A 15,046-nucleotide genomic window follows, 5' to 3' on the forward strand; every position below is an offset into this window, starting at 1 on the left:
CTAAGGCTGTCTGCAACATAGCGACTGCAGAACCGCTTAAATGCCAGCTTCTTCAGGTAATCATGTCCACCTCAGAAAAGTCTCGACCACCTGAAGCGCTTGACCCTCTCAGGTTCAAACTCAGGTCCCCTACACTATTATTTCCATGGCACACCTGAATAGCTCTCACAGCACACCACTCTGTAGCAACGAACTTGTTGAAACACACTGCTCTAAGTTCTGCAGGCAATTCCTTTGACCTGATGGCTTGGTCTTTGTTGAACTGTGGACCTTCTATAGACAAGTGTGTGCCTTTACTAACCATGTCCAGTCAATTGAATTGACCAAAGCTGGACTCCAAACAAGGTATGGAAACATCTCATCGATGATCAATAGAATGGGAGGCACCAGAGCCAAAATACAAGTGACAAAGGGTTGGAATACAATGTGATTATATATATACTAGGGGGCTCTGCCCCCTGCTCGCTTCGCTCGCCAACCCCTGGTGTTGGGAAATTACAAAGAGCGTGATGTATGAATGAGATATAGCATAGTGTGAAGGTGTAGATGACGCAGATAGGAAGCAAACAATAAAGTGTTTGGCACAGTGTAAAGGTTTATTGGAAAATTTCTTTGTAAACAACATTAGTAGTAAAGCTGGTGTCTTGTCCTTGAATGAGTTTTCCTTGGCATGGAGCATTTATGACCTTAACTTTAACGTCAGATGAACGTCGAAGTTGTGAGAAGGCCACATAAACTTGTCCATGTACAAAAACGGGCTCAGATAGGTAGATGCCAACCTTGTGTATAGTTTGTCCTTGTGATTTGTTGATGGTCATGGCAAAGGCAGGTTTAATGGGGAATTGTTTCCGTTTAAGTGTAAAAGGTAATTCCAGGTCAGAACTTGTAAGGTCAATTTTAGGAATTAGAACTGTATTGTTAGCATGTGATCCTGTAAGAACTGTTGCTTGAATAACACTGTGTGTTATGGTGTAGACAACTAAACGTGTACCATTGCATAAACCCTGTTTAGTGTTAAGGTTTCTTAATAGCATGAGTATTGTTCCGTTTTTAAGGCTAAGACTGTGTTGTGGTAATCCGGCTGGGTTAATAGTGTTCAAATATGCTAAGGGGAAATTAAGATGGTCATTGTCGTCATCAGAGTCAACTTTGTCAGAGTTTAGAAAGAGGTGTGACTCTCCAGGAAGTAATAAAATGACCTGGTTGTTAATGTGATCAACAGTAATATTTTTTGGACATAATATACTTTGTTGTGTTAAAAGGGGCATTTGGTCTAATGAGACCGCTGTTCCAAATATCTCCGTAAGTAAGTCGTCGCAGATGAAGGGTTGAGGAATTGTAATAATATCTGGGTGAAGTCCATCTGTATTGGTGAGTGTACAATGTTCTAGTTGTAATAACCAATTGATATATGCTGGGTTTTGGAAATCGCATGTTTTGTACCAAGTGCATCTTTAGAAAGCAATGCCAATTGTTCGCGTAACATTTTTTGTTCCGCGGTTTTAGAAGCGCGCCGAGGTGAATTTTTTTTTTTTGATGCGGGTTTGTGTTTGTGGTCCCGTTACTCGAGCCGTCTAGTTTTGTATCCGTGATCATGAATTGATGACTTGTTTGATCTTTATCGTTAGGAATATGGATAAGTAATAAGTAGGATCGAACTCACTGTTAATATGCGGACTTTTCGTTTCTTCGTATTATCACCAATCAGGTCTCGCGCCTGTATATGTATTGTAGTTCGGTCTCGTGTTGTTTATATGACGTCGTCGCGTATTTTAAGGTGGACTGAATAACAGCTGAGCGCATGGCATGTGGAGCAATAGGTAAGCACTGTCTAAAATCTACTCCTAATAAAAGTACCTTTCCTCCAAAGGGAATATTATTATTCATCAACGCAATGCCAATTGTCCGCGTATTTTAAGGTGGACTGAACAATAGCTGAGCGCATTGTAAGTGGAGTAATAGTTAAGCACTGTCTAAAATCTCCTCCTAATAAAAGTACCTTTCCCGCAAAGGGAATATTATTATTCATCAACGTTTGTAGAAGTTTATCAATGGTGTTGAGTAAGTGACTGGATGCCATTGTACATTCATCTATAATTAATAGTGTGGCAAGACGGATGTCACGTGCATTGTTACTGTGCATTGTCATAGTGGATACCGATGTTTCTGTGATTGGGACCGGTATTTGGAATAAGGAGTGACGTGTTTTTGGAGCCGAGACATTTTTTCTTCCGCGGTTTCAGAAGTGCTTTGTAGGTGCCGACGTGATTTGTGCATATTTGCGTTCTTGATTTGTTTCAGGGTGCACTGTTCCAATGCGATGTAATATTTGTCCACATACGCAAAAGCAGTATGGGTCATTGCCTTTTGGTGACCTGATATTTACTCCGGTAGATGCAAAATCAAATGAACTATTGTAGGATGTAATGCAGTTCATAAAGTTTTTACTTTCAGGTACTTCGTTAGTTAGAAGCTTCTGTAGATATGCAGGATATGAATGTAAAGGAGGCAGTGTAATTTGACTTTTTTGACAACAACATGTAAATTCATTACTTGTATTGCCATTTGTTTCTTCAGGGAAGTTAAGTGAATGACAATGATTGCAAATGACATTCATTAATCCCAATGAATTTTCATGAAAAGTGGACTTATTATTGAACGCGCTGTCAGCTAACTGGCGCAATCGTTAGTGTGGTCGTGGGTCTGAATCGTCCTTTTTGTGTACGTTTCGCGTGCTATGTCCATAGTCTGTCCCGTTTTGTGTCCAATGGGCTTTGTGTGGCGCTCGCGGCTTGTTTTGTTTTTGTGTGCTGGGGGCTTGTTGCCTGAGTTTTTATTTCTGTTAGTGGAGGGGGTGTTTGTGTGTCGTGGGGCTGAATCGTCCTTTTTGTGTGCGAACCGTTTCGTGTGCTATGTGTGCTTGCTTGTTACTCCTTTGTTTTTGGTGTCCTAGTGGCGCATGGCCTCATTTATTATTTCAGTTACTGGAGGGGGGCTTTGGGTGTCGTGGGTCTCAATCCTCTTCTTTGTGTGTGTCCCGTTTCGTGTGCAATGGCTTCGTGCGTTTACGTTGCATTCCATCTGGCCGGTTTCCGTTGCTTGGGGGTGGGGGTGGGGTGGTTTGTGGGGCGCCTGCGCAGTACGTCTTTTGTGGCCACGGCCCATGTCCCTGCGTCCATCCGGTTTAGCATTCTCAGTTAGTAATATGGATATATATACTAGCCGACGCCCGCCATACCATATGGCGGTGTAAGAATAGGAACGGAAAACAGTGAGAATGGATTTCAGAAATCAAGAAAAAATAAATACTTCTTGAAAGACGCAGTTGTGAATAGGTGTTTTGGTGGAGACGACAGATAACAAGTCGAAAGATCTAACCCTAGAAAAAGCCATGTACAACTGACGCTTCTGAAATTCAATTACATAGATATAATCAATAACAACCCCAAAATGATGTTGTTGTAGAATGTCTCTAAGTAATTCCTGCAGCTTAATCCAAAACACTTGTAGTACAATATCAGGTCTGTGCTCTGGTCTTTGTGTATCCGACAGTGCATGTAGTATTTCCGACCAAGCAGGATTACATGTGAAAGTGATAAATAAATCAGGCTTTCTGAATTTACGTACTATGGCCATGGCATCCTGATAGTTTTGTTGCATGTATCTTGGACTTCCTGGAAATGTGGACGGTAATATGATCATTTTGCCTACACGTACGTTGTTATTTTCAGTGTTTGCTTGCAGTGCGTCTGATAGTCCTTTGTATTGTTCCACGCGCAGATCTTGTTGATGTAATCTGAGATAGTTGAGACGTGCACCCTCTGTTTTAACATACGCATCTATGACGTACGGTTGGAATAGTTTGCCGCTGGAGTGCAAAATACTAAATGTATTCCTCATTGCTAATCTGTACACGTAAAATTGGCATTGAGTAAGCCTTATTCGCTTGGCAGTTCTTTTATCAGGAACATGTTGTAAATGTTTGTGCCAGCCAATGTCTCCGTAAGGGAATGAAAGTGGGTAAACCATAGGATCGCAGTTCATATTGAGCGTGGAAATCTGTTTACAGGAGTTGCCGATGTTGTCCGACGAAAATCGCTGCAACATCGGTGTGACATGTCGGGGCATTGTATCGTTGTAAATCCTGCCTAGGGTTTTTCTTGAAAACCATTCATACAGATGCTGTTGGATTAGACTGAGCGATTTCATGCATGTGTTTGTATGATTTAGCGAAGGGGTTGATGGTTCTGAGCATGGAATCTAGCTGGAGAAGTAAATTTTCGCTGCATGCAGAGTTTGCTTTATTTTGTAAGCGTATTTCAGTAGCTTTCACTGTGTCAAAATCATACAACTGTCCATATCCTGGAGAGGTAGAACTGTTAGCATATAGTGGAGAGATTTGGTGATAAATATGCCCGTGTATTTTAAAACAGTATGGTCTGTGGCCAGGAGGTTGAGTTACCTTTGCATCCATGAAAGTAAACACTAGGGAAGAGTTGTATTCTGGTGGTGGATTTTAGGAGGCCCAGGCCCTTCATGGACCCCGTGATCATCAGAGGTGACTGTGTGCAGAGGGTGCAGACCTATAAATACCTGGGAGTGCAGCTGGATGATAAATTGGACTGGACTGCCAATATTGATGCTCTTCAATAAGATGCTGCAGATGTTCTATCAAACGTTGTGATGAGCGCCCTCTTCTATGCGGTGGTGTGCTGGGGAGGCAGCATAAAGAAAAGGGATGCCTCACGCCTTGACAAACTGGTGAGGAAGGCAGGCTCTATTGTAGGCATGGAGCTGGACAGTTTGACATCTGTGGCAGAGCGACGGGCGCTGAGCAGGCTCCTGTCAATCATGGAGAATCCACTGCATCCACTAAACAGTATCATCTCCAGACAGAGGAGCAGCTTCAGCGACAGACTGCTGTCACTGTCCTGCTCCACTGACAGACTGAGGAGATCGTTTCTCCCCCCACACTATGCGACTGTTCAATTCCACCCGGGGGGGTAAACGTTAACATTATTCAAAGTTATTGTCTGTCTATATACCTGCATTGTTATCAATCTTTAATTTAATAGGTGGTAAAGCTACTTTACCATCGTGGCAGCACCTCGAGTACTTGTTGGATGTATTACGCAGGCAGCGTGGGGAAGGGTTTGGAAGAAGATGAATAGGAATCGAGAAATGCAGTGTCGGCTGCGTGTGGGCAGGACCGGTTTTGAAGTGGAAGCAGGACGAACCAGTACCTGTATATTTTTTTTAAGAAATTTGTAAAAATTTCTAAAATACTATTTTTGCTTAGTCATTCTGGGGTGTTGAGTGTTGCTTGTTGAGGGAAAAAATTAATTGAAATGACTTTAGCACAAGGCTGCAACATAACAAAATGTGAAAAAAGTGAAGGGAGTTGAATGCTTTCTGAATCCCCTGTATATGTATATCTTAAGTCCTATAAAGTGGGCTCTGCTGTCCTAAATGTCCAGACTCTAAGCTGCCCGTGTGTAACTTTGCAGGGTTGTCTCCTGGATACCCTTTCAAATTATATTGAGAATATTTGTGACACACACACACAAACAACAAGCCTCCTGTCCCCCTTTATGAAGTGAGATTTCTGAAAGTCCACCAAAGCCTAGAGCCTGTTTTAAATTCATCCCTTTTCTCCAGGATACCCCTAGACGGCTATTTGACATTTGCTGGGAAGCAGACCATTGACAGCTTTTTCCAGCTGGCTTATTTACCACCTCATATCAATGATTTGTCTGCACTTGATCCCTGGGTACATCAACAATTACACAGAAGAATACACTTCTTCTCTTTTCACAGGCATCGGTTTTTTACACAGAGGTTTTGAAAGACAAAGACATGAGAGTGCAGCTGGCGGCTTGCTGGGCCCTGAAGCATCTCAAAGTAAGTGGTTATATTTGTAAAATAAACCTGGGGAGAGAACACCAATAAACAAGCTAGAAAATATGCACATGGCATAACATTTAGGTGGGTTTGTGGAATGTAAAGGCATTATAACCTCAGTGGACTGAGTTTAGTAGATCGGTTCTAGAACCTTCTCAAACCATTTCAGGGTTGTGGTGGCCAACGTTTTTTTTTTATCTCATCAGGATTCTGCAAAAGGATGAAAACAGAACTGGACAGGACTCTATTCCATAACAAGGACCAGTTTCACTCACTCCTACATCTCCTAGCGGTCCCAGCTGTATAACACTATTGGTGACCACTACATCAGAATGCTTACCTAAACTATATTTGCTGTTGTTATGTCATAAAGTGATGCAACAAGTAAAATGACAGGAAGATATTGTAGCAGACAGATGCACTTTAAAGTCATGTAGAGCTCAGTAGCTGCGGTGGCCAACATGTATGTCTGTCTGTTTGTTTCCCCTTTCACAGCGCTCATTACAATGTGCAAATGAATCATTAAGCTTCAGTTACCTTGTGCTGCTGAGCTCCTGAATTGATAACATCAATTTGTCAAGTCTCTTGTTCAGTATCTTTTGCTGTTTCCCTGATACCCTGGTGACGGTTTAAAATGCACGGACTGGAGGAACAGGGGATGGGTGTTTCAGGGAGAAGCCTTGTGGGATTAGCCTTTGCAGTGTAGGATTTCAGTACACTTTTTAAGAGGATGTCACATCTGGCCCCTGGAGAGTAGCCAGTGACAGCAACTTCCTACCCACATGCGCAGTCTGATGGTGTTTCATTAATGTGTATCAGTGGTCTGTTTCCAGTCAGTAGCAGCTATTGAAGGAGAAAAACAGGAAAATATATAAAATATACAAGTTGGTGTAACTGCTGTCAAGATAAAATTGATATAGTAAACTAATTCGTAGCTGAAGTCGCAAAAAACGTTTCTTTGTTTTAAGACAGACGAGTCCATAAATTCGTGAATGCTTTTCAATGGGAGATTTTGAAATTTTATAACTGTGTACAGTGCAATCTGTTTGACATATTTAAACCAAACTGAACTTCCACATTTCATCAAAATTAGCCAACGGGAGGCCAAGTTGTATCATGTGGACACACAGACAGACAGCCAGACAGCAGACATTGGCTATCACAATTGAAGTTTCACGCATTATATGTGAATGCACCTATAAAGGGAATGACCATGGGCCTCTTTAATAAATGTGACTACCATCTGGAAGCCGATACTAAGCACTTTTTACTGAGACCTGTCTTTGCAATAGTCGAGTGCGTTTTGTTATTAAATTAATCAGAGAAGTGTTTTAAAGATGCTTAAGAAACATAAAGAAAAGAGCAGGACAGAGAGATGAACCACTTATACTTTAGATCAGGGGTCCTCAATCAAAGTCCTGGAGGGCCGCAGTGACTGCAGGTTTTTGTTCTAACCCAGTTGCTTAATTAGAAAGCAATTCTTGCCAATGATTTAATTTCATGGCTTGCTAGTGCTTTAACTCTGCTATGTCAGGTCATTCTCATATCCTAGATTTTCTTCCCCTTTCTAAGGATATGATCCAAATGATTTGAAGGCTAAAATGGAGGAGTAATTCTCACTCCTTCATTTTCCTTCCAAGTATTTAATTAAACCCAATAGTGCATGATAAATACACAGAGGTGTAAATGGTAACAAGCTAAATGGAGAAATGCTGCTCTCATTTGTCATTTGCATGTTATTGCTGATTAGGAGCAATTAAAAACTGAGAATACAGCTGTTTAAGTCTAAAATAAGAAATAAGGGTTCAAAATCTTAACTAGCGAGACCACTAAAGTGAAGCAGAAGTGTCACTTGAGCAATAAGTGCTTCTTATTAAACAACTGGGTTGGAGCAAAAACCTGCAGCCACTGCGGCCCTCCAGGACCGTGATTGAGGACCTCTGCTTTAGATCATCAAGGCTGTCACCACTCAGGTGCTACACTTTGTGTTTAAAACTTTCTCAAAGTCACAGAGGAAAACTGGTAACATTAACTTTAAACAGATATTTTTATCAGTTTAACAAAAAAAACTAAACATAAAATTCAAAAATTTCAAAGCTCCTTCTCTCCCTTGTAGCGTGCTGAAGCCTAATTAACATGAACCCCTTCTTCTCTCACAGGCTGTGGATAGCCTTGATCAGATTGTTACATTGTGGCATTCAGAAGATGAAGAACTCCGTGGTGCTGCCAGAGAGACAGTACTTTCATTTGGTAAGTTTGTCCTTTGATACAGAATCACAGAAAGCCCTGTGCCTTCAAAGAAACCCAAAGGCAGCAGCCATTGAACCTTCCTCACTTAGAGAGCTGGGATGTGTTCTACCAAACAGATAATTTAAATCAGATTTACACATCTTTCTAAAAACTAAACCTGCAATTTTGTTTTAGGCAAAAAAGGACAAGTGGCTTTTTTGAGAATGGATAAAATTTGCTGTGAGCTACAAGAGGAGCCCTTCAGAAATGCAGACACTGAAATCACCATTCTGTGAGTGCTCACCGAAGACCCACCCTGCTCCAAACTCAGAGCTAAAATGACAGTAATGTATCCCTAAAAGACAGATGCTGGGAATGAATATTTGTTAACATGCCTGGACCACTGGAGGCTATTCCCATGTATGGCGTCTTCTAAAAAGAACAATTACAGTCATTAATGAACTGCTATTATTTTATTATCAGCTGTAAAAAGTCTGGGTTTACCGATTTTATGTTGCCACAGGATGTTAGTACTCTCCACTGACCTTCCTAAGACTGGAAATACTTTGGATTGAGCACAAGAGACTCTAGGATTGACTCCTCGGGCAAGCTCGGTCGCTTAAAGCAATGGATTCTTAATAAACGGCTTGTGCGTGTGCACAAATTGTTGGGGGGCTTTCTTCTCCACAACCACTTTAGTGAGCTCTAAGCTCCTGATGATTGTTATGGGATCCAAAAACAGATGAAACCATTAGATGTGATGCTCACGGGACAGTAGCAATGAGAAAACGCCAGCATTAAGTTAAAATGTTACACTATATGATATACATATTCAGTTTTCTTATTAAAAAATCTATATTTATAATTATATCGTTCATGGGTCTATTGACACAGGGACAGGTTTGCTTTTCAACATGAGCATCTCTTTTGGTTAAAAAGTTTAAAAATTTATTTTTTTAATTGTATTATAGTTAAGCACAACATTCTATTGTCAGACAACGTGCTGATTGTATTTGATTGGTTTCATTTGCCAGTTTAAAATTTTTATTTAAACTTTAAAATGTATTGCTAAGATCATGTAAATAAGTGCATATCAGAGTCAACCTGAATAAAATGTAAATTGGGGATAGGCTGGGATGGAAGAAATTTGTAGTGGGGCTTTCAAATGATTTTGTTGATTTTTTTACTTACATTAGCTCTCTCCTGTTTTTTGCATAAATCTCATTATGACAGTTGGAGCTTTCAACTTTCAACACTCAAATTATTTAAAGGAATACTCCACCATGTGTTACTTATCCCATCTTGTTTGTATTGATGACCAAGAAAAATGGAACAATGTCTCTGCTATAATAGTGATGACCAACCTTTGACAATTGCAAACATATCAAAATGTCAATTAAAGAATTTAACATTTCAAGACATTAAGTCATATGTTCATAACATCAAACACTTGTATTATTACTAAAATACTATTAAATAAACCACTTCTCATTTAGCAGTATTATAATAACTACATAGTCTACATGAGCAAAATTTAATGTGTTAAAATGTGAACGAGCATCTGAATTGTAAACGTGCCTCCCAGGTCTTTACATTTATATTCCTATACTCTTCTGGCGTACTTCAGGATTTTTTAGAGACAAACTGACTTAAAAAGGTGGGCTGGAATTCATCCTGTTGAGCAAGATAATTCTACAAGCTAGTAGTGAGGTAAAGGCAATTAAAATCAATTTGTCCTTCTCCACTTTAAGCCCATCAAACATTCCTGTTAATGGGTTAGGAGGGATTGTGACACCAAGGCTGTCTGATTTAGATTTTGGTCCAGAATGATGTTAATTTGGTACAGGCCCAAAACATGTGGCCCAGTGAGGCCAATGCTAGATTGCAATGTTCACAGGTTGAACCTTGCCCTGGATACAATTTGGACAATTTTAAACTAGATACATGTGGTGGACAATAGATTTTGAGTTGAACGATTGAACGCTTTGCACATATAGAGCTAGAGTGTATTCACGGGTGCCTTCCACTCCTTTTCTGAGAAATGAAGTGAAAGATCCTGTCCCTACAATACCCTGGGAACTTTGAAAGGAAGGAACTGTAAAATGTTTTCATATATTATTGAGATGCTTTCTTCAAGACTAATGAATATTTCTTCTGGAATAGAAATGGGTGGGAGGTGAGGAAAACTGAGCAGGTTCCACTTAGCAAAGTTTCTGATTTGAAAGTAGTGGACATATTGTGTTGATGGGAAGATAAATTTGAAGCGTAATTGTTCATAAGGTGCAAAGACATTGTCTATATACACATCTCTAATTGCTTTAAACCTGGACGTTTGAAATAATGTTGTTAGTGAAAACAGAGACTTCTGGGCTGGTATAAAGTAGTTTTATCCATTTGCATATGTTTGGATCAAATCCAAATTTGTGCATTGTGATGAATAGGTAGTCCCATTCAACCATGTCAAATGCTTTTTCTGAGTCCAAATGCAATAAAATGTCTGGTGTGTTAGATTTTCTGGATGAGTAAAAAAGATTAGAAAGTGTCTGTCTTTAATAAATCCGGTTTGGTATTGTGATATTACAAAAGAAACTTTCTCAGTCCTTCTAGCTAGAACTTTGGAGAGTATCTTAGTATCATTATTCAGAAGTGAAATTGGTGTATAAGATGCACATTGTAGTAAGTCCTTATTGTTCTTTGAAAAGACAGTAATTAATGCTGGAGTTTGAGGTAGAATGTTGTTGTTTCTAGCTTCTGTGTTTCTTATAATAGTGTAGCTGACTAATTGGAAACTTTTAAAATAAAATTCCACTGGGTAGCCATCATGGCCTGCTACTTTCCCACTTTGGAGTGAGTTTATAGAGTCCAGTAATTCTGAGAGTGTCAGAAATTTACTTAGTTCCTCTGCACTAAGAGTATCTAGCTGTGGTATTTGTAATCTATTAAAAAAACCATTAGATTGTGTCTTATCTTCTTTAAACTGAGTAGAATATAAGGACTTACAATACTCTCTAGATAGATAGATAGATAGATAGATAGATAGATAGATAGATAGATAGATAGATAGATAGATAGATAGATAGATAGATAGATAGATAGATAGATAGATAGATAGATAGATAGATAGATAGATACTTTATTAATCCCAATGGGAAATTCACATTCTTCAGCAGCAGCATACTGATACAATAAATAATATTAAAGAATGATAACAATGCAGGTGAAAAACAGAAAAACAGACAATAACTATGTATAATGTTGAATGTTAACGTTTACCCCTCTGGGTGGAATTAAAGAGTCGCATAGTTTGGGGGAGAAACGATCTCCTCAATCTGTCAGTGGAGCAGGACAGTGACAGCAGTCTGTCGCTGAAGCTGCTCTTCTGTCTGGAGATGATACTATTAAGTGGATGCAGTGGATTCTTCATAATTGATAGTAGCCTGCTGAGCGCCCTTCGCTCTGCCACAGATGTTAAACTATCCAGCTCCATGCCAACAATAGAGCTTGCCTTCCTCACCAGTTTGTCCAGACGTGAGGCGTCTTTCCTCTTAATGCTGCCTCCCCAGCACACCACTGCGTAGAAGAGTGCGCTCGCCACAACTGTCTGATAGAACATCTGCAGCATCTTATTGCAGATGTTGAAGGACGCCAGCCTTCTAAGGCAGTATAACCGGCTCTGTCCTTTCTTGCACAGCGCATCAGTATTGGCAGTCCAGTCTAATTTATCATCCAGCTGCACTCCCAGATATTTATAGGTCTGCACCATCTGCACACAGTCACCTTTGATGATCACTGGGTCTATGAGGGGTCTGGGCCTCCTAAAATCCACCACCAGCTCTTTGGTTTTGCTGGTGTTCAGGTGTAGGTGGTTTGAGTCGCACCATTTAACAAAGTCATTGATTAGGTCCCTATACTCCTCCTCCAGCCCATTCCTGATGCAGCCCACGATAGCAGTGTCATCAGCGAACTTTTGCACATGGCAGGACTCCGAGTTGTATTGGAAGGAAATGTGTAGGTTATATTTTTATGGTCAATGATATTATCTCCATCTGTGCTGGTAATTTCTGTTATCATGTTTCAAACTTCCTGCTTGTGAATTTGTTGAGCTCAGATCTTATTAGCTTTCTCTCCATGTTCATAGCAATAATGTTGTGATTTAAACATGACCTGTTCCATTTCTTTTGCTGTCAAGAGGTTAAATTCTGATTGAGGAACCTGTCTTTGCCTGTAAAATAACTCATTTGGAGATTTTGCATATCCGTAATCTATTCTGGTGATTTCTCAGATTAACTCTTGACACCTTTTTGGTTTTCAGCTTATCTTTGTGGGAGAGATATGAAATAATCCATCCTCTTAAAAAAGCCTTCAGAATTTCCTAGAGTATTCCTGCAGAGATCTCTGATGATACATCTAGCTCTAAAATAATTTCCTCAGTTTTCCTAGCAGATTCTCAAAAGCCCCATTAGATTGTATGGGAAGCACCTGTAAACTGCCATATTCAGGTCTCTCCACAGTTGTTCCATGGGGTTTAAGTCTGGACTTTGGCAGTGATACTTAAGGACAGTCAGAGACTTTTCCTAAAGCAACTCCAGTGTTTTCTTGGCTGTGTCCCTCAAGGACGGCTCTGTATTTGACTTAATTCATCCTTTCATCAGTTCTGACCAGTGTCCCTGTCCCTTCCACTGACAAGCACCCCCATAGCTTGATGCTGCCACCACCATACTTGACTTTATGGATAGATTTGAGATGGTGATGAGCAGTGTCTGGTCTTCACCAGACATAGCGTTTGGAGTTCTGCTCAATGAGTTCAGTTTTTATCTCATCAGATGAGAAAATCTTTTTCCCTCATGCTCTGTGAGTCCCTTAAAAACAGTTTAGCAAGCTCTAAGTAGAATTTAGCCATTCTACCATAAACACCTGATTGATGGTGTGGTGCTGAGATGGTCATCCTTCTGACAGGTTCTCCTATCTCAGAAGAGGACCTCTGAAGCTCTGGTAGGGTGGCTAATGATTTTTTGGTTACCTCCTTGCCTGGTTAGTCAACTTGGCCAGACATTCAACTTTAGGAAGAATCCTGGTGGTTCCAAATCTCTTTCATAATTACTGCAGCCACTGTGATCCTGAGAATGCTCAAAGCTTTATAAATGATTTTATACCCTTGTCCTGATGTATGCCTCAACTTAATTTGATCACGGAGGTCTAAGAGAGTTCCATGAACTGCATGACTTGGTTTTTGTTCTGACATGCATTGTGAATTGTGGGACCTTATATACAGAGGGGTGTACCTTTCTAAATGATGTCCAATCAATTCAATTTGCCACAGACTGTGTCCTGTCAAGTTCTAGACACATATCAAGGAGAATTTAAACAAACAGGATGCAAGTGATCACAATTTGGAGTGCCACAGCAAAGGGGCTGAATACATATATGAATGAGAGATTTCAGATTTTAATTTTTAATAAATGTGTAAATCTCTCTGAAAACATGTTTACACTATGTGGTTTTGAGTTATTCAGTGTAGACTAATGAGCAAAAATTCCAAATTAAACCATTTCTAATGAAGTCTACAACACAATAAAGTTTGCAGAAAGTGAAGGGGCCTGAATATTTTTTGAATTCACAGTAAATATTAAGAAAAACACTTCTATAAATGTGTTATTTCCTTTCAGTCGCGTTGTAGTCACTGCCTATATACTGAATCAAACAGTGCATTCCACAAATACACCTGACTACCATTTATCATTTAATCAAAAACAATACCTAAATGAATGTTAAAGTAGTGCCAGGATGTATTAGGAAAAACAAATAATTAAAATATTACATTACAACAAAATACACACAATTACAAGCTTAGGTAACAATAATGAAATTACCATAGACATATATAGATAGACGCTGCATTCACTGTGTTGCCCAGTCGACACGATATGTCAGCGCGTGCGCCATATTGCGAGTGGCAAAAGTGCCATTTAAACTAATACAGGTAAACGTGGAAACCGGGTTTTTCTGATGAAAAAACAATAACGTTTAAAACAGTATCATTTACATACAACAGATTTTGGCAAATCGTTTAAATGCAATTATTTATATCCATTTATACACTAATAATGACAATTATTAAATAATAATTATTATAATTATTATTATTAAATAATTACTCCTATATAAGTAACATTTCTCGGATTGCCTTCTTCCATCTCTGAAACATTACTAGACTTTTTCCTGTTCTTAGTCAACACAGTACTGAAGCATTGGTTAATGCCCTAGTCACCTCACGTATAGATTACTGTAATGCTATTCTATCTGGCATCCCACAAAAATGTATCCATCGCTTACAACTTCTTCAAAATTCTGCTGCCAGGATAATAACCTGCTGTTGTAAATCCATTGAACATATTACACCTCTTCTCTCTCAATTTCACTGGCTCCCTGTTAACTACAGAATACGATACAAAATACTGCTCTTAACATTTAAAGCTCTCCACAACCTCACTGATCTCCAACAGACTTGCACTCCCTCTCGCTCACTCAGATCCTCATCTGCAGCTCTACTTTCTGTACCACACATCAAACTCTGTTCTATGGGAGCTCAAGCGTCTCCCATAGTGCTCCTCAACTCTGGAATTCTTTTCCCTCTCATATACGTCAGCTCGATTCAATAACACATTTTAAAACTACCCTCAAAGCTTATCTTTTCAAACTGGCATACCAATTGTGAATTTTGCACTGTTACTGTCAGTTATCTTTGTTTGTCTTTCTTTTAACAGTGAAATGATACACTCAATGACAAAAATAAAAATTTTATTGTGTACAAATTGGCTTAATAATTTCTGAAAACATTTCACTCGTCCCTCTCTCAGTCTCTCTCTCACACACACGCACGCACACACACACACAATGTGGTTACTTAAATATATAC

General features: G+C 39.6%; 1 protein-coding gene across 4 annotated transcripts in view; it reads left to right on the top strand.

Moving 5' to 3' along the window:
- ripor3 (RIPOR family member 3) overlaps nucleotides 1-9,416 on the top strand; it is a 193,561-nt gene extending 184,145 nt beyond the window's left edge. For all 4 annotated transcript variants that reach the window (XM_028812023.2, XM_028812025.2, XM_051932534.1 and 1 more), the window contains 3 exons: nucleotides 5,818-5,901; nucleotides 8,061-8,151; nucleotides 8,326-9,416. In XM_028812023.2, coding sequence (XP_028667856.1) covers nucleotides 5,818-5,901; nucleotides 8,061-8,151; nucleotides 8,326-8,426 — 276 coding nt within the window. In that variant the 3' untranslated portion in view covers nucleotides 8,427-9,416. The remainder of the gene's footprint in view (nucleotides 1-5,817; nucleotides 5,902-8,060; nucleotides 8,152-8,325) is intronic.
- The last annotated feature ends 5,630 nt before the right edge of the window (nucleotides 9,417-15,046 follow it).

Source organism: Erpetoichthys calabaricus, chromosome 10, assembly GCF_900747795.2.
Source record: "Erpetoichthys calabaricus chromosome 10, fErpCal1.3, whole genome shotgun sequence".
Lineage (NCBI taxonomy): Eukaryota > Metazoa > Chordata > Cladistia > Polypteriformes > Polypteridae > Erpetoichthys > Erpetoichthys calabaricus.